Source organism: Sphaerodactylus townsendi, linkage group LG04 (genome assembly GCF_021028975.2).
Source record: "Sphaerodactylus townsendi isolate TG3544 linkage group LG04, MPM_Stown_v2.3, whole genome shotgun sequence".
NCBI lineage: Eukaryota > Metazoa > Chordata > Lepidosauria > Squamata > Sphaerodactylidae > Sphaerodactylus > Sphaerodactylus townsendi.
In genome coordinates, this window is record NC_059428.1 from 12,573,871 (window position 1) to 12,592,850 (window position 18,980).

Sequence of the window (18,980 nt, forward strand, 5' to 3'; positions counted from 1 at the left end):
TCCGACATTTTATATCTAACCTGTCTACTCCCTGCTATCCATTTCAATTAAAAGATTCATTTTATTTTAGGTGATTTTTTTTAAAAAGAAGAGTGCTCCCTACAGGGATTTTATCATAACGAAAATGAAAAAGGAGGGTATGACCACAAAGTCTGGAACTTAGAACGTAAGATTATAGAGAACGATAACAGGGTTAGTGGGATAGTGCAACTTGAAAATCCTCCTTCGCATTTTATAGCCAGCCAAGAATGAAAAATAGTTCACCTTCTTAATCTTTACAAAATCTCTCACAAAATACTTTGTTCCCCTATAGAAATTAGCGCCTATACATCAATATAGATTCTTTAATAAATTATCCCATCTTTAAGTACCTTCTATCTTTATATAAATGATAATATAGACAATCGACAACAACAAAAAAATGTAAAGCTTTTCCCAACGGTATCCCTTTTGGTCAAGTTTAAACCCTGCAAAGTCTCACACTTGCGTCTGAGCGTGCTTCCACTTGAAACGTTTCCCTCCCCACCAAATCCCATCGAACAAACCCAATTTGACATTACGAACTGGATGAAATGATGGGTTTGAAAGGGGGGGGGGATGCTCCAGATTGGTCACAGGAAAAAAACGAAGCAACAGAAAGATGTGCATAGATAAACGAAACGCAAGGTGGATGTACTATGACCAAACTCAGACCTTGATTCAACATCCCGAACAAATCATTCATGATTTTTGCAGAGTTCGACGGAAGATGGGCCAGTTTCTTTTGGCCACAACACTGAAGGCGCTCCGCTTCTCATTTGGAGAACCAAAGTTAAAAGACAAGCAGCGTCGACGTGTCCGCTTCGGCCTCCCGGGCTGCAAACAGGAGTCAAAGTGATGTTGATTGCGGGATCAAATCAAAGTCGAAGACCTGGGGGTTTCCTTTTTAAAGCAATCAACAAGTGTACCAAGTCGAGCCAAGAATACCAGCTGGATTGTAGGCAGAGTGGGTGGCCAGCTCGAACAACCGCAAGTTTCCCTGTTGAATGTCTATCCCAACAAGGGTACGGTGAGCACACGGTCAGAGGTTTTTTTTATATGGCAAAAGTCTTTTTTTAAAAAGTTTTTTCTTCTCTACCCTTCATGACCAAACCAATGTCCTTCATGGCTTCGAACACTTCGTGTTGTACATTCAGAAAAAAATCACATTGACTGCAAGAAACGTAAAAGCCACCCAATTTGTTTTGTTAAAAAATAAAATCCCGCCCCCCGAAGAAAAGGTTCCAAATAGTATAGGATTAAGGTTTTCTTCTAAATACTCTTCCGTTGTGATTAGAAGTGAATGACAGGTTTATAGCTTCTCCTTGGAGGGAATCCAGATGAAAGGCCCAGATTGTTCTTCAATTACAAGTTTGCATTGGTTATATATATCTTCTAAGGTTTCTCCTTGGACGATAGCTGCAGGAAGAAACAGATTTTTAATAAAGCGAATTCGACGCCACTGAATATGAACTTTGTTCCAGGTGTTCTCAAGGAAATGTGGACTGCTCTTGTTTGTGGTGGGATAGCCCCACCATTCAGTGATATTGAAAAGGACAGCTACCGTATTTCCCTGAAAATAAGACCTACCCCGAAAAGAAGCCCTATCATGATTTTTCAGGATTTTTGGAGGAGGCTTAAAATATAAGGCAAACATAAGCCCTACCGGTAAATACAGATCAGGATGATGTGATCCAGCAGGGTGCTCCCTGCCAATGAGGATGCAGCTTGCATCACACGTGACGGGGAAGCAACGGGGCTGCCGAGAGCCCGCGTTAATGAATTGTGAAGGTACCGCCTTTCCCCTAAAATAAGCCCTACCTTGAAAATAAGCCCTAATGCATCTTTTGGTGCAAAAATTAATATAAGGCCCTGTCTTATTTTCAGGGAAACACGGTAGGTCTAATGGGCAACATCTTTGTTAGAACAACATCTTTGTTCCCAAGGAGCTCTCCCAGGTACTGAAAATCCACCCGCACTTCCTATAGCTGCTGCTGTTTTCAAGCCACTCCCAGTTTCTCACTCCAGGGCCTCATTCAGTGCTTCCGGAAGGGGACTCTGCCATGCTATTCTAATACACAACATTATAGTTTACTATTTCTGTTCATCCTTTATTATCTGGACAATCCTTGTAATTCCTCCCAGCATGCCACTGAAATCAGATTTCACATTCCACTTGCATCATTGACTACTGCAGGTCCTAACTGCCCTGTCAGACTTAGCACAAATTCCCCAGGAATTCTTTTTTCCCTCTGTCCTTGGTGAGGTCATTTACTCTGAGCTGGGGTTTTTTCCTGATTGATTTCTATTGCTTTTATGCTTTGGGATTTTTAAAATGCACGTTCTTATTGCTGCCGCTTGTGGTTGTGTTTTATTGATAACGTTATTGTCAGCAGCTGCTGGTTGTTTTGGGGAATTGCTGTTATGGTTTCAAACTGTTTATGTGGAAGCCGTCCCGGCGACACAAATCACTCCGGAGATGGATCGAAACTTGTATCTCAAGGAAAGCAACAAGTACCTGTAAAATACTCTCCAAATTCTTGTTCTAGCTTCATAGCTCGGTCGTACGTTTTCTTGGCTTGCTCCTCTGTGAGGCGTTTATTCATTTCCCTGAAGGTACAGTTTGAAATATTAAGAGAAGTCAGCATTTTGCAAGCCCCATGCAGAAGCCAAAATCAGCTCAAACGAGTTCGATTCGATTTCGAATACTTTTAATGGCATATAAATAGTTTAACATTAACATTGCAAGATAATAACAGCCTTTACAACTTCTGACGAGTTAAAATAACACCATTTAAAAATTTAGCCACCGCTTCCAACAGCTCGTAGTTGTGGCTGTTTAAAAGATATATAACCTTCTGTTTATCTGTAATGCCTTCACTTCCATGCAGGAAGGGGATTATGTGCTTCTTCCTACCTATCTCATAAAAAGGACAATCCAACAGCATATGAGATACTGTTTCCACAGAACCCATGCCACACGGGCATTTCCTTTCTTTATGTGGAATTCCAAGGTGGCGTCCAAGGCTAAACGAGTTGTCATTTCACGTTTTCACAACTTGGAGTGGGGGTAGCCCACTGGACAAGAGAATAAATGGTTTTCTGGGGGTGTGGCCCTGCTACATTAACACAACACTCTCAAGCAAATGTCTTCCTCTGGACATAGAGCAAGTGTCAGTGGGAGAGTGGAAGTTGTTGTGAATTTCCTGTGTTGTGCAGTGGGTTGAGCTTGATGACTCTTGTGGTCCCTTCCAGCTCTAAGCTTCTATGCTGACAGGAAGTATAACTTTTATTTTATTTATTTATTTATTATTATATTTATATGCCTCCCTATCCCTTGAGGGCTCTGGGCGGTGAACAACAAATTAATATTACATAAGCAATAAATAATTAATATAAATAACATCATTAAAAGCATAAAATTACAGCGTTCTACAAAAACCACTCGGGGTCCAGTATTAAAACTATCAATAAAACCCCTCCCAGAGAGGGGGACGGTAGATCCAGGTGTCACAGCTCCCAGAATGTTAAAAAGGGGGAGGCAAAGAGATTGGAGATTCGGGTACAACAAATACCGGATTCGGCCCAAATCTGGGTGAATTTGCGCACATTCGGGCAAAAATCAGCCAAATATGTCCAGCCCGAATATGAACAAATCCAAATGCAAGGTATTCGGACTATTTTTGGGTTATTTTTTTGGTGTTTTTTGCACTTCCTGTGTTGATGCATGCCATTAACGTTTAAAACAGGCATAACAGGAGGTGTGTGCATGTTCCTATTGTGGAAAGAGAATGTGAATTATTCAAGGAGGGAGTGGTGCATGCCCCCACCCTGGATATCAATGCTATAAGCTAATACAGGAAACCATGACATCCTGTATTCATATTGTTGGTGTCATGTGAAACAAGAACAACGTTCAGAGTTTGGGAAACCTTTGGAAACCCAAACACCCTATGTTCTTGAGTAAACCTCCAATTATACCCTGGTTTACAACTAGGCTACAGAGGTGGTACTTACATCAGAGGCTCCCATGATTTCGGCTTAATGAAGATAGCAATGGGGTAGAGTTGGGCCGCTTGTAGCCGCTTAATGGCATTTCCTGATACATCAAGTATACAGTGCTTGCCCTGTTGGAAGCAGATGAAGAGGGGTTTCCTTATTTTATTGGAACATCAACCAGAAAGATAGGCAGGGCTGTTGAGATGCAGCAATGGTCCAGAAAACGATAGTCACTACCAGACAAGTCCAACCCATAAGTTCTTTTGGACATGACCCACTGAAGCAAACAAGAACTCTCCAAGGGAGTTGCCATGCCCTTGTCTAGATACCATTCATTTCAGTGGAGCTCCTGACTAGGTTTGGAGATTCGGGCACAACAGATATCGAATTCGGCCCAAATCTGAGCGAATTTGGGCATATTCAGGCAAAAATCAGCCGAATATGTCCAGCCCGAATATGAACAAATCCAAATGCAAGGTATTCGGACTATTTTTGGGTTATTTTTTGGTGTTTTTCACGTTTTGGCCTGTAGGGGGTGCTAGCTTTAAAATGCACCCCCTGGAGGTCAAAACGTGAAAAAACACCAAAAATACAAAAGAAGTCTGAGTATTGGGCATACAGATAATTTTAATCTGAATCCGAATTTTACCAGATTTCTAGGGTATTGACCAAGTCTACTCCTGACCATAAGAAGAGCCCTGCTGGAATAGTCTGTCTCGTTCAGCATCCCATGGTGGCCAACCTGTTGCCTTAAGAAGGCCTACAAGCAGGGCATGGAAGCCAAATTCTTTCTATTGATCCTCCAGGTGGTATCTTGAGGTACTTCACCTCTGGCAGCAGCAGATTCTGTTTAGCCATCACAGCAAGAAGCCATCGATAAACCGATCCATCTGCAAACATCTCTAACCCTCTTTTAAAGCCATCAGACTGAATGACCCTTGCTGCTTCTATTGGCAGAGAGTTCCACAAGTTTAACTGGCCACTGTGTGAAAAACAACTTCCTTTCTGTAACATCCCTGCACATGGCAGGCCAATGAGATTTCGTATTTGCGTAGCTCTGCTTGTGCAGTTTCTCTCGCGGCCTCCTCCACCTCTTGCTTTAAGGGCTAATAGCAATCCTGGATTCTGAAAGACAGCCAGAATGAATCTTGGACGACAACTGTGCTTTGGGGGCAGGAGATCCGTTTCAGAGAAAACAACAGGAGAGCTTTGGGGATGACTAACTTCCTACACTTCAGTAGAGAAAGAAAAGCAAGATGTAGAACAGGTTGCAGGATTGAGCATATAAGAACAGCTCTGCTCAGGCAGACCCGTGGTTCAGCGTCCTGTTCTCCCAGGGACCAATCAGATAACTTGAGCAGGTATGCAAAAAAGGCCAGGGGCAAGGCTCCACCCCCTTATTGCTTCTCAGTGTTGGTATTCATAGATGTACTGACTCTGAATATGGGCCTGCAGTTTAGTCTCTGGCAGTTTAGTCGCCATGGCTGTTAGTCATGAATGGACATATCCTCCAGAAATTTGTGTAATCCTGTCTTTAAGTCTAGTGGAGACATTCTTTGCATCCCATGGCCAGTGCAGGCTGGAGAAGTGGCCTGCTCCCTTCAGGCTAAAAACGGCCTGGTGGGAACTACACTTCCCAGGAGACCTTGCAAGCCCCAAGGTCTCCTGGGAAGTGTAGTTCCCACCAGGGCATTTTCAGCCTGAAGGGAACAGGCTGGTTTTCCAGGCTGAACTAAGGTAAGTGTGGGGGGGAGGGGGCAGGGCACTGTGTGTGGGGGAACACAGAGTGCGGAACTGGGTGCAGTGTGGCCCAGCTATGCCTCTGCCCATGGCAGTGAGTTCTACCTGATAATTCTGTTATATGAAGAACTGTCTTCTGTCTGCTCTGAATGTACTATCTATCACCTTCACTAGTATTATGGGAGAAGGAGAAAAAATTCTGTCTATGCCCTTTTCCCATCCCAGGGATAATTTTATAAACCCCTATGTAGGAAAGATATCCCAAACTTCACAAATGCCTACTTACCCTTTCTGCTACAAATCTCACGGACTGCACACTTGTTCCATACAGATTATCGTTATACTGCCCAGCCTCTATGAATTTGTGCTCTTGGATATCTTTTTCCATTTGTTCTCTAGACATGACAAAATGGTAATCTCTCCCATCCACTTCGTAATCGCGCTTTGGTCGAGTTGTATCTTTGGGAAACATAAATTTTGGAAGGGAAAATGGGTTTCTGTAAGCGTTGATAAATTAAAACATATCTTACCCCCACCCTGTTAATATGTGAAAATGCCTCATATTGAGTCCAGGTCACTATTTTATCAAGATCATAACTGTCTAAGCCAGGGGTCTGCAGCCTGTGGCTCTCCAGATGTTCATGGACTACAAATCCCATCAGACCCTGCCAGCATGGCCAATTGGGCTGGTGGGAATTGTAGTCCATGAACATCTGGAGTGCCATAGGTTCGCCACCACTGGTCTATGCTGAGTGACAGTGACTCTCCAGGCTCTCAAATAGAAGTATTCTAATTCAACCACTACCTAATTTTTATATCTGGAGATGGTGGGAATTGAACCTGGGACCATCGGCATGAATGTCCAGTGCTCTGCCACTGAGCCAAAGCCTCTCATCCTTCTGGAAGGAGCACAAACAATTGTCAAACAAGAAATGACGTCTGAGAGAGGTGGCAGGAACACCTGACACTAAATCAAATACAGCATCTGCTACCCAGAAATTTGAATCCCCCAAATCCAGAAATTTCAATCCCCAAATATCTAGAAATTCAAATCCTCTGAACAGAACAGTTTTTTAGTTAATGGTGGAACACAGGCCAAGCTTTTTTTAAACAAATCAGGGAATTCGCTCAGCACATGCTCAAAATCTACATTCAGAGTGACCCTTGACACAAATTAAGGTCTGTCTTTGAATAGCAAAAAATGAATGCTGATTGATCACATTTACATTCCACTTTTCCATTAGCGAGCTCAAAGTGGCCAACCAAAATCAAAGCTGCATAAAATAATGATGACATGAATTTTTTTTAAAAGGGAGGGGTGGTTCCCTGTTTTCTCCTGATGCAAATTGATGAGTGAATTATGACTTCAGCACAGATGATAAACGGTCAGCTCTTTTTGGTAATCCTTTCCTCCTCCCTTAGCAGTGGATGCTCCCTGAGTCTGCAGTAAAGGCAGTAACTGAAAGCAGTCCCGGTTAACAGGGTACAAGTGAGCATGGAACAGGAAGTCAGCTGTCATTAGTGGAACACGTTAGGAAGAGAAAGAGCCAGAGTTCAGCACCACGGACAGCAGACAAAAATAGAACCAGGGCCCTCACTGTTAAGAACATAAGAACGAGCCTGCTGGATCAGACCAGAGTCCATCTAGTCCAGCACTCTGCTACTCGCAGTGGCCCACCAGGTGCCTTTGGGAGCTCACGTGCAGGATGTGAAAGCAATGGCCTTCTGCTGCTGCTGCTCCCGAGCACCTGGTCTGCTAAGGCATTTGCAACCTCAGATCAAAGAGGATTAACAATGGTAGCCATAGATCAACTTCTCCTCCATGCCCCTTTTAAAGCTATCTAAGTTAGTGGCCATCACCACCTCCTGTGGCAGCGTATTCCAAACACCAATCACACGTTGCGTGAAGAAATGTTTCCTTTTATTAGTCCTAATACTTCCCCCCAGCATTTTCGATGTATGCCCCCTGGTTTTAGTATTGTGAGAGGTTGAGGGTTGGGTGCAGAGACAGGACCTTTTTGGTGCTGACTTCCTGGTTGTGGAATGACCTCATTGGCCAAATTTGCCCAGCACTATCTTTAATAACTTTTAGAACCTGTTTTGATTATGTTTTGTTTAAATGTCATACTGATCGGCTGTAAGTTGCATCCTATTCTTTCACTAAACAGCTTCTAAGGCTATTTGTAAATGTACTGGGCTTATGTTAATGATGTACTTGTCATCTTTCTGTTAATTTTAAATTGTGAACCCCTCTGAGCACCGCTGTAAGTAACATGGTAAGGTTAGGAATGTTCCAAATCGACAAATCAGCATAAACGTAAAAACTAGGAGGAAAAATACTTACGTGGTACACAGGAGCCAAATTTGTCAGGAAATTCAGATATTAAGTCATCGTTGATCCGATCTTTCATGGGACCAAGGATGATTACTGGTCTAGTATAATTAACTGGAATGCAGGAAGAAAAGGAAGATCTTAGTGAAGAATGTCATTTTAAAAAGAACAACGCGAGCTGCCACATAAATATTTATTGTAGTAGAAACACATTGAATTGAATGGGGATTACTCCAAGGAGAACTTTTCTTTTAATCATTTGGATTGACAGTTGGCTGGAGACAGTATATGACTGGTAATAGTAAGTTCCACCCAAACACTTACTGATTGGTTCCCCACCCTGCGACACGGACCATATATGCCCCACTAAACATTCCTTTCTCACTAGACACAGTGTGTAACAGACTTTTCTCAGTGACACACCTCTGAAGATGCCGGCCACAGATGCAGGTGAAACGTTAGGAACAAGATCTACCAGACCACGGCCACACAGCCCAGAAAACCCACCACAACCAGTTGAATCCGGCCGTGAAAGCCTTCAACAATACAAATGGAACTGAGAGTTCACAATGTGAACCACATCCCAAGAGTTAGTTACATATTTGAAAACATCGGGAAGCGTCTCACAGATCGATTCTGTGAACAGATGCAAAGGGTTTTTCTGGTTCCTTGGATCAGGTGAAAGTACCACCATTGGTGGAATGACTTCCGGTTTTGCCCCTCACATCTGCAAACATCTGTCCCTTCTGGAGTCTAACACCTAAGAGTGGTACATGGGACATCCCAAGTGATAATCCCAAGGCTCAAGTTGATTTAATCAAGATGGTGTGCTTACTTTCCTGCCTTGTAACTGGCTCGTAGGAGAGAATGCAGTCCTCTTGACCTCCTGATAAGAGAGGGAAGAAAGGAAGAAAGCAAAATTAAGAATGATAAACAGCGCTCCTCTTTCTGTCTCTAGATTATCAACTAGCCGCTTAGAATAACAGCTTTCTGAAAACCCCAGTGGTTTAAAGAGTGAAGTGATTCCATTTTAGAATTACTAGGCCGTGGCAACGAAACCTCCTTCTTAATTACCAGTGGCGGCGCCAACAGGAACAAGGTTGGAAAGGAATGACCAATTTTATCGCTTGGCAGCATCCCGAAACAGTTTGCTTGCGAAGATTCATATTTTGGAAAGGCTAGGCAAGCAGAAAGGAAATGCAAACGAGCTCGATAACATCCTTCGCGCGGCGATTAGCTCGACATAATGGATGAGGCGAGCAAGTGAGCAGGGAACCTCAGGTTTGGAAAACGAGGACTTTGCCATTGTGTGTCACGGAGGAGATAACTATTCGCAGCCCCGTATAACGGAACCTCTAGAACAGCCACGCCTGGCAAAGTTCGATTCGACTAATGTGGTTTTCAAAAATAAGGAATCATTTAAATGGTATCAGAAGTGAAGGCTTTTCATTTTTGATTAAGTTGGGGGTAATAAAAGATCCCCAAGCGTTACAAAAAACACCCCGAGCTGTTTTTCCACTTAATAGTTTTTGTTTCGTCCTCCCTCCCAATGCATTTTTTTAATTTTGAGGATTTCTTCAAAAAGGCAATCCGCTGATTAAAGTTGAGATGGGGAAACAACGCTGAACAGGTAGGTCTAGATTTGCCAACGGCCAGTCAGAAAAACATCCTGTTCCTTTAGGCTTAAAAGGATGTTATTGACCAGGTGATGTTATTGCCTGCCATGCCATCAAAGGCTTCACCTGCCTGTTTCCATACATCAATCCTCCATAAAAGAGACAGGACTTTTTTTTTTTACTATTATTATTATTTCGAATCGAATCGAATACCTTTAATGGCATAGAAATAATTCCACATCAACATGAACATCAACACCACAAGGTAACAACAGCCTTTACAACTTCGGGCGAGTTAAAATAACGGCATTAAAAAATTTAGCCGCGGCTTCCAACAACTTGTAGCTGTGGCTACTTAAAAGATATATAACCTTCTGGTTATCTGTAATACCTTCGTTCCCTTGCAAGAAAGGAATTATGTGCTTCTTCCTCTCTATCGCATAGAAGGGACAATTCAACAGCATATGAGATACTGTATTGTCGAAGGCTTTCACGGCCGGAATCACTGGGGTGCTGTGTGGTTTCCAGGCTGTATGGCCGTGTTCTAGCAGCATTCTCTCCTGACGTTTCGCCTGCATCTGTGGCTGGCATCTTCAGAGGATCTGATGGTAGGAATGGAAAGCATGGAAATATATACTCCACTTGCTTTCCATTCCTGCCATCAGATCCTCTGAAGATGCCAGCCACAGATGCAGGCGAAACGTCAAAATACTGCTAAATACTGACCATACAACCCAGTTCACAACTATGAGATACTGTTTCCACAGAGCCCATACGACACGGACATTTCCTGTGGAATTCCAAGGTGGCATCCAAGACTAAGGGAAGGAGGCAGGGCATTACACCTAGCTAAGGTGATTGCTCTACGCCACCAGGCCTCAACCAGGAGATAAAGATACCGGGCTACGGTTAACCTATCCAAGGGTATTCCCAGGGAGATCAGGGAACAGGTTTTATTAGCTTCCTCTAGCATCTGTCGAAACTCTCTGTCAAAAAGTCTCTTTTTGATAACCCCATAAACCTCCTGCTCTGTTAACACTAGCAGGTCCTCCAAGGGGATGCCCAGCTCATTGAGTTTGGCTTCAATTTTAACCCGCCACTGAGTTGTGTGGAGAATGGTGAGTCCTTGGGATGTATAGTCCAGTTCATCCCGATTAAAACAAATCCTGGCCCAAAACTTGAATGCACGGCACCAGGCCAGAGTTTCCAACTAGAGCTGGCCTGTTTCTAAGCACGGGGGGACATTTTTCCCTACAGGTTGTTAACAGTGCTACACTGGTCCCACCCACCCCCAACGTAGCCATTTTGGAGATCAAAATGGTCCCTTCTTCTCTGTGTGCCGGCCGTAAAGCAGGTAGGATCCGACTCAGTGTCTTCGATCGCCAGAATTACTTTTATGTATTAGGTGTTTCATATTGCTAGCTGCTGTATGAACCCCCTCCCCCCTCGCCCAAGAATCATACAATTTCACACATCAGCTTGGAGGATGTCTGTCCGAATCTCAGAAATCTCCCCGCTTGTGAAAAGTTAGAATAGCAAGTCAGGAAGCTCTGCTATGCGGAAAGCATTCAGAATTGCAAAGCAAAAGAGGCATCAATGAATCTAGCTCGGCCTAATAAGCAGGTAGCCACAGCGACCATATTTACTCCCTGGTACCTTGACTCCCTGAACGGTGCAGGACATGCACAAATGATCAAAAAGCTGCAAAAGTTGTATTTTTTTTTGCAATTTCTTCATGCAAATTCAGGTTATGCAAATAATCTGCTGAGCAACATCTCGTTTTTTTCCCTGAAAGAAGGCAACCTTTGTTATGATTTTGAATATAAACCGATAGTCTCAAAAGCCTATAACCATGACAGTCCAAAATTCCATGGTTAGCTGGGCCCAGTTAAAGTCAGGAGCTCCGTGCGAGGGGCACCAACAGATCTATTCCACAAATGGTTTGAGAATGAGAAGCAAACAGTATAAGAGAATCGGGGCTAGCGGCAACGGGTTTTCAGAAATCTGAAAGCCAACGTCATGCCGGGACCATTCTGTGAAATTCTGACAGAGAACGTCCCACCGTGGAATGTACCAAATCAGTTTTATCCCGCAGTTCAGGTCAGTGACATATTTAATGGGTGCCTTCGCAACGACAGGAGGTCTGTCTCAGGTTGTGGTTTTCCAGAAAGTATTTCTACTTGCTCCATTTTTGAGCTTATCTTTGGTGGTCCAGCTCTTGCAAAGGCGAAGGAGAGGCTTATCAGAGACGTGACATTTTCTGTTGTGGCACAGCATATGTGAAACACCCTGTCCTTGATCTGTGATCTACTCTAATAAAGTTTAGGAATCTTATGGACAATTAAAACTGCCATACCAAGTCAGACCATAGCTCTGTCAATGTCAGAATTCTAGAAGACTCGTCTTACAACACTGGAAAGATAAATGCCCACCTCCGGTAAATCAATCGATGACCTTAAAAGTCTATCAATATTTGAACACATCATATAGAAGTAGAAGAGTTTGGATTTATACCCCCCTTTCTCTCCTGTAGGAGACTCAAAGGGGTTTACAAACTCTGTTCCCTTCCCCCCTCATAACAAACACCCAGTGAGGTGGGTGGGGCTGAGAGAGCTCAGAAGAACTGTGACTATCCCAAGGTCACCCGGGTGGCGTGTGTGGGAGTGCACAGGCTAATCTGAATTCCCCAGATAAGCCTTCACGGCTCAAGCGGCAGAGCGGGGAATCAAACCCGGTTTCTTCAGATTAGAATGCACCTGCTCTTAACCACTATGCCACTGCTGCTCTTCATATAGATGACAATTACGTGTGGACTTATTTTTAGATATTTGGAAACCCTTTATGTGTCAGTCTGCAGGTTGCTGGGCATTGATTGCATTATAAAATAATAAGAACTCACAAACAAGCCCTGCTGGGCCAGAATAATGGCTCACCACGATGGGCATATGAAGGCCAATCGGAATATAACGGTCCATCAATACCTTATGAAGGCCAACCAGATGCCCCAGAAAGCCCAACAGCAGAGACACAGGTCGATTCCGCACTTGTGTTCTCGACCTAAGTTCGAGCTGCGTTCGACCTAAGTGCTCCGCACAACCACTGGGATCGACGTGGTTTTGTACCAGCTTCGCCCCGTGTAACGGTCAAATTTCCGACTCCAGTTGGGAACTACTACTTTTTCAGGGAACCACGCTCGAACTCAGCTCGATTCCAGTAAAGTGTGGAATCTCTGGTGCCAGGAGTCCCCCATTCAGCCAATCACAGCTGAGTGTTTTGGGCATGCGTTCAGCTGGCCAATCAAAAAACGCCACCTTCGTCCCTCCATTCCTGTGGAAGTTTTTTTATAACGTGTGTGGGGATAGACGGAACATAGAACAGTAGCCAATCGGAACGGAGCGGCGAAGAGGCACAGGATGATTCTGCCCTCCGAGCTGGGATCAAGCTGGTTGCAGTGGGGAACAACAATGGCTTTGCCCTAGGTTAGTACCCTTCTCAGGGAACTGGGTCGAACCTATTTTACTTGTGTGCGGAATCGCCCACGGAAACCAAAGACTCATTCCTGTCGCCCTCACCAGCAACCAAAACAGACATATCTCTGAATATGAAGGCTCCATTGAGCTGATAGCTACTGATTCGCTTCGAGACTAAATGAAGTTTACATTCTCCCTAGGAGCTAAAATGGCTACCCCGAGGCTACCGTCCTTTGGCCACTTCACGAGAAGAGAAGGGTCACTGGAAAAGACAGTGCTGCTGAAAAAGATTTAGCATGGATCCACTCAATAAAGAAAGCCACAACCTTCAGTTTGCAAGGTCTGAGCAAGCCTGTTAAGAGCAGAATACTTTGGAGGTCATCAATTCACAGTCAGAATCGACTTGACAGCAGTAACACACGTAGGCGCCCATGAATCTGTCCAACCCCCTTGGAAAAATGTCTAAAAAACCCCTCATTTATTTCAGCGTCTTGTTCGACAAAGGATTTCTGTTTGCATTTCAATTCTACATCAAGCCATTTGCACCGGGGATAGTCTGTTGGGGATGCTTTTTTTAAAAATTCCAAGTTAGAAAAGCAAAGAGAAAAAGAAACAAGCGAAGAAAAAAACTCATAACAGGCAGGTGAAAGGAAAAGAGTCTCAAACGAAAGCCGTAACTTACTGTAGCTACTTTCGCTATCGCTGGCAATAGAGGAAACATGTTCTGCAAGAACAGGACAGCAAATTAAAAGGACATAACCAAGCACCAGAATGTCACAGAGCCGCCCCGTCTCATGCAAAAGGGGGCGTTCGCAGATCGGGAGGAAAACCCCAGCGCGGCAGACGAGCCCAGACCAACTCACGGAACTGACCCGGCAAAGGGCCAAAGCGTTATCGCTTGCAGATGTAGGGAGAAAGAGCCGCGTGCCATCGGCAGAAGCCCCCAGCAGCCCTTGCAAATATTAGATGTCAGTCTGCGCTTAACGTCTTAAGGTCTGGGGCCTCTCTGGGTTGTTGAATCTCGCCATTCGTTGCTTCTTTCTCTCTCTGCTTGGTCAAATCCCCACTACTGTCTTAGCCAGGTTTCAGAACACAAACTAACCAGGTTTGAGAAATTAAGGTTTGTGTTCTATGAAAACGCTGGCTGGGCAGAGCCGTGACTGGGGAACTGACTAGAAGGAGAATCGATCCCTCAAACCTGGTTGGATTTGTTCTGGTTCCTGAAACCTGATAGCTAAGAGCGGTGAGTGTGGGGATTCGACCCTTGAGAACTGGCTTTGCAAAAGCCGGGGGTTCAGTGCTCGTTCCAATAAAGGCTTCCGATTGAGAAATTTAGAGTCTGTCATCAGAGGTGGAGCTACCAGGGGGCCGGGGTGTGTGCGTTGCAACGGGTGCCTGCCTGGGGGGTGGCGGCAGAAAATCGCCCCCGTGGCACCCCCTCCCGCCCCCCGCGGCGCCCCCTCTTCTCCCCCACAGTGCTCCCCACACATACCTTTGTGAATCAGTGCAGGCTGTAGCGGCCTGTTCCCTTCAGGCTGAAAACGGCCTGGAGGGAACTACACTTCCCAGGAGACCTTGCGAGCCCCAGGGTCTCATGGGAAGTGTAGTTCCCACCAGGCTGTTTTCAGCCTGAGAAAAGAGCTGAGCGAACCACTCAAACTTCGAACTAAAGGTAGAGGGTGTGTGGGGGGCGAGGGAACTCCCACAGAGGGAGCCTTCCTAGGAAAACTTGCCAAGAGTGTGCACTGGGCGCACTTTGGCCCAGCTATGTCTGTCATTGAATGACTCATAGACCTGACACTCCAGCAGGGATTCCCAGCGTGGTCCCTATGGTTACTGTGGTGCACACCAATACTTTCCCTAAAGCTTGCGAAGTGTTTTTAGGAAGTGGCTGCGGCCAGGTAGGAATTTTGCCCAGCAAGGCTTTTGACTGGCTACTATTTGATTGGCTGGGCAGATTTTTGGAAATGCTGCTTTGGTATTAGCTGCCACCAGATCTCAAGGGGCGCTTCCGCACGTGCAGAAGAATGCACTTTCGATCCGCTTTCACAATTGTTTGCAAGTGAAGCTTGCTATTTCACACAGTAAAAATAATCCAGCTGCAAAGTGCATTGGATGTGGATCGAAAGTGCATTACTCTGCATGTGCAAAAGTGCCCAGGGACTTGTATGGTACACCTGAAATGAAGCTGAGGCAGCCATTTTGCTGCTGTGCCCTCCTTTCTGTGTCAGAATTCCAAGTGTTGGGAATTCCTATACTAGGACATGTATAGTATAGCATATGCTCATGCCGCATATCTGAACCTCTGGGTCAGGGGTGGGCAATTATTTTTTCCATGGGGCCGCATAAGAAACAGAAAATATTGTGGAGGGCCGGGCCAAAAGGCAGGGGGGCGAGGCGCTTTTGAAAGCCCCGCAGAAAGCCGGCAGCCAAGGCAACCGGCTTCTCCGGCGCTTCCAAAGACGCCTCGCTCCCCAGCACGGCAGGGGGGCCAGTCAGGGTCATCCGGCGGGCCGGATGTGGCCCGCGGGCCGTATAATGCCCAGGTCTGCTCTGGGTTCAATCCAGTGGAAGAATCTCCGGTATCTAGTGTTTCTCGGCCTGAGGTATGGGAAAACTGATTGCCAGTCTGAATGAGATAAATCCAGCCTGAGCTAAATGGATCTATGGTCCGACTCGGGACTTAAGACAGGTGAGATGAAGATTACACGTTTTCCTCTGGCCGTGAATTCCAAATTGCAAGTGGGCATAGCCTCAATTTGCCCTGGGGCTGTGCAGGAAAGAGAGGGGAGTTTAACCCTTCAACTTCCACCCAGTGGCAAGAATGAGTTCCCCAGCTCAGCATTTTAATAGGTATTAATCAAATGGGAGTCTAAGGAAGCATTATAGGAGAGCTGTAATTGGGTATTTCAGTTCTTTTGTCTTGCAAATAGCAATGATGGACCAGGGCAGAGTCGGTTAAGACTTTTCTTATTATCAGTGGCTTCCTGAGCTGCTTTTGTCTAGCTAGAAACAACATAAAGGAAAATGCACATATCTTCTCTGCAAGCACAAAAATGCATTATCGGGAGGCTGCCTGATGCCAGAACATGCCTCCCAGTGCCTTCTGGGAAAGGTGCCATATCCCACTTCCCAGTCAGCAGCGCTCAGTGGTGGAAGCTAGGATTAAGGTTGCGAGTTTCCAGGTTTGGATTGGATTTGTATTCACATCCCACCTTTCTCTCCTGTAAGGAGACTCAAGGTGGCTTGCAAGCTCCTTTTCCTTCCTCTCCCCACAACGGACACCTTGTGAGGTAGGTGGGGCTGGAAGAGTTCTGAGAAAACTGTGACTAGCCCAAGGTCACCCAGCAGGAATGTAGGAGGGCGGAAACACATCTGGTTCACCAGATAAGCCTCTGCCACTCAGGTGGAGGAGTGGGGGATCAAACCTGGTTCTCCAGATAAGAATCCACCTGCTCTTAGCCACTACACCATGCTGGCTCTCGGGTGTTGGTGGGCAATCCCCTGCCACTGCACCCAGTAGCCTGCTTCTGATTAACATGGTGGCAGAAGGAAAAAAAATGGTAAAAACAATAGAGGTCTGTGGGCTTCATAGGTGGGTGTGACATCACTTCCGGGTTTTGCCTGGAAATGACATCATGGTATCAATTATGTCATTTTTTCCTCCCTCTGCAGCACTGTGATGGCCTGAGCAGTCTAGCCGAGGCATTCCTTGTGAACTACCCTACGAAATTTTGGCGTTGCTTTGGACAAAGTGTCCGGGACCCAGTAGGCAAAGTTTTCCTCAATTCCAATTGCTGGAACAGACGCGTGTGGCAGTTGAGTCCAACTCAAAGATGCCAACCATCCACATCAAATCTCCTCATGGCACCAGCTGCACCGGCTCAGCCTCTCAGGTTAAGCGTGGGAAGACTCGAGAGTCACAACAAATCAGTTTCAATCGTGAATCCTTTGTCTGGTTCCATTAAATTCCAAAGAGTAATTCTCGTCCCAGGCAGCTTCCAGTTCGTATGCCAGCCATAATTAGGCAAAACAAATTTATTCTATGAATGCACAGACGGGCTTACGAATGCTCAGTCTCATGCATTAGAATAATTTGAAAACTCCAGAATTTGCATTGAGAGAGGACCTGGCTAATAAATCCCATCTTAGGAAACGTGAATTGTAACTCTCACGGGCCACTGGGATTTTGCTGGGAAAGCAGCAGGGCATACTGTGTTTCCCCGAAAATAAGACCTACCCCGAAAATAAGCCCAATCGTGATTTTTCAGGATTTTTTGGAGGGTGCTTGAAATATAAGCCCTATTCCAAACATGACATGAGCCCTACCGGTACCGTGTTTTCCCGAATATAAGACAGTGTCTTATATTAATTTTTTCCCCCAAAGATGCGCTATGTCTTATTTTCAGGGGATGTCTTGTTTTTCTGTGTTCTGTTTGTCGGACATGCTTCCAAACAAAAACTTTGCTACGTCTTACTTTTGGGGGATGCCTTATATTTCGCACTTCAGCAAAACCTCTACTACGTCTTATTTTCCGGGGATGTCTTATATTCGAGGAAACAGGGTAGTTACAGCTCAGAATGGTGCGAACCAGCAGGATACTCCCTGCCAATGAGGATGCAGCTTGAATCACACGTGACGGGGAAGCAACGGGGCTGCCGAGAGCCCACCTTAATTAATTGTGAAGGTACCGTATTTCCCCTAAAATAAGACCTACCCCGAAAATAAGCCCTATCGTGATTTTTCAGGATTTTTGGAGAGTGCTTGAAACATAAGCCCTACTGGTAGTTACAGATCAGGATGGTGTGATCCAGCAGGATACTCCCTGCCAATGAGGATGCAGCTTGAATCACACGTGACGGGGAAGCAGTGGGGCTGCTGAGAGCCTGCCTTAATGAATTGTGAAGGTACCGTATTTCCCTTAAAATAAGCCCTACCCCGAAAACAAGCCCTAACGCATCTTTTGGTGCAAAAATTAATATAAGACCCTGTCTTATTTTCAGGGAAACATGGTATTATTTCCTGTGATATCCTATCTAAAGCCTGCCAAGGGATAAAAGTTAGTCTCATGTGTAAGGATGCTAAACTGGAAGCCATTGATGAACTGGAAGCATACAAACTAAGGGTGTCAAACTCGCTGCCCTCTAGATGTTTATGAACTATCCATCAGTCCCTCCCAACATGAGCATTGGCTATACTGGCAAGGGCTGATGGGAATTGTAGTTCATGAACATCTGGAGGGCCTGTTTGACACCTGTGGGGCCCTATTGCCCTATTGTGAAGAAGAGAAGACTCCTTCTTTTCATCTCACCGCAACAGATATCTTCTTACGGGATCGATAACAAATGACTCGGAAGCAAAATGGTGTTCCTTACAAAGAAGCCAACGTATCTGCTTCATACGGTGTACATTCTTCATATTGTCATGCAAAACATAAAAACCCACGGAGTCGTCCCGCCGCTCCCCACCCCTCCACACACATCGCATTCCAAGCTGGGCGAGGGGACAAAATAAAAATCTAATCTTGTGCATGCCAGGGAATGAAAGGTCCTCGGGAAAGGAACCAAAGCCAAAAAAAATAAAAAAAATAAAAGGGGAAAAAAGAAACAGAAAGGTTAAAGGTCACAGTGATCATTCCTGGAAACTTACTCAGAGTCTTCGTCCCATAACCGTCGTCACCTAATCCGGGGAGGTCCTGCACGGAAGCCCCCAGAGAGAGCAATGAGAGAAAAGAACAGCCGCAGAAGAGGAAGGTAGAAGTCAGTGGAGTTGAAATGGGTACTACCATGACTGACCGTGTTCAG

General features: G+C 45.2%; 1 protein-coding gene across 4 annotated transcripts in view; it reads right to left on the minus strand.

Moving 5' to 3' along the window:
• Positions 1-328: 328 nt before the first annotated feature.
• LOC125430912 (disks large homolog 2) overlaps positions 329-18,980 on the minus strand; it is a 149,891-nt gene continuing 131,239 nt past the window's right edge. The window contains exons 5-12 of one of the 4 annotated variants that reach the window (XM_048493272.1): positions 18,826-18,871; positions 13,858-13,899; positions 8,925-8,975; positions 8,102-8,203; positions 6,044-6,216; positions 4,036-4,145; positions 2,537-2,628; positions 329-1,437 (exon numbers count right to left, since the gene is read on the minus strand). In XM_048493272.1, the coding sequence (XP_048349229.1) occupies positions 1,331-1,437; positions 2,537-2,628; positions 4,036-4,145; positions 6,044-6,216; positions 8,102-8,203; positions 8,925-8,975; positions 13,858-13,899; positions 18,826-18,871 (723 nt within the window). In that variant the 3' untranslated portion in view covers positions 329-1,330. The remainder of the gene's footprint in view (positions 1,438-2,536; positions 2,629-4,035; positions 4,146-6,043; positions 6,217-8,101; positions 8,204-8,924; positions 8,976-13,857; positions 13,900-18,825; positions 18,872-18,980) is intronic. The other 3 variants (XM_048493273.1, XM_048493270.1, XM_048493271.1) reach the window with 3 other exon arrangements.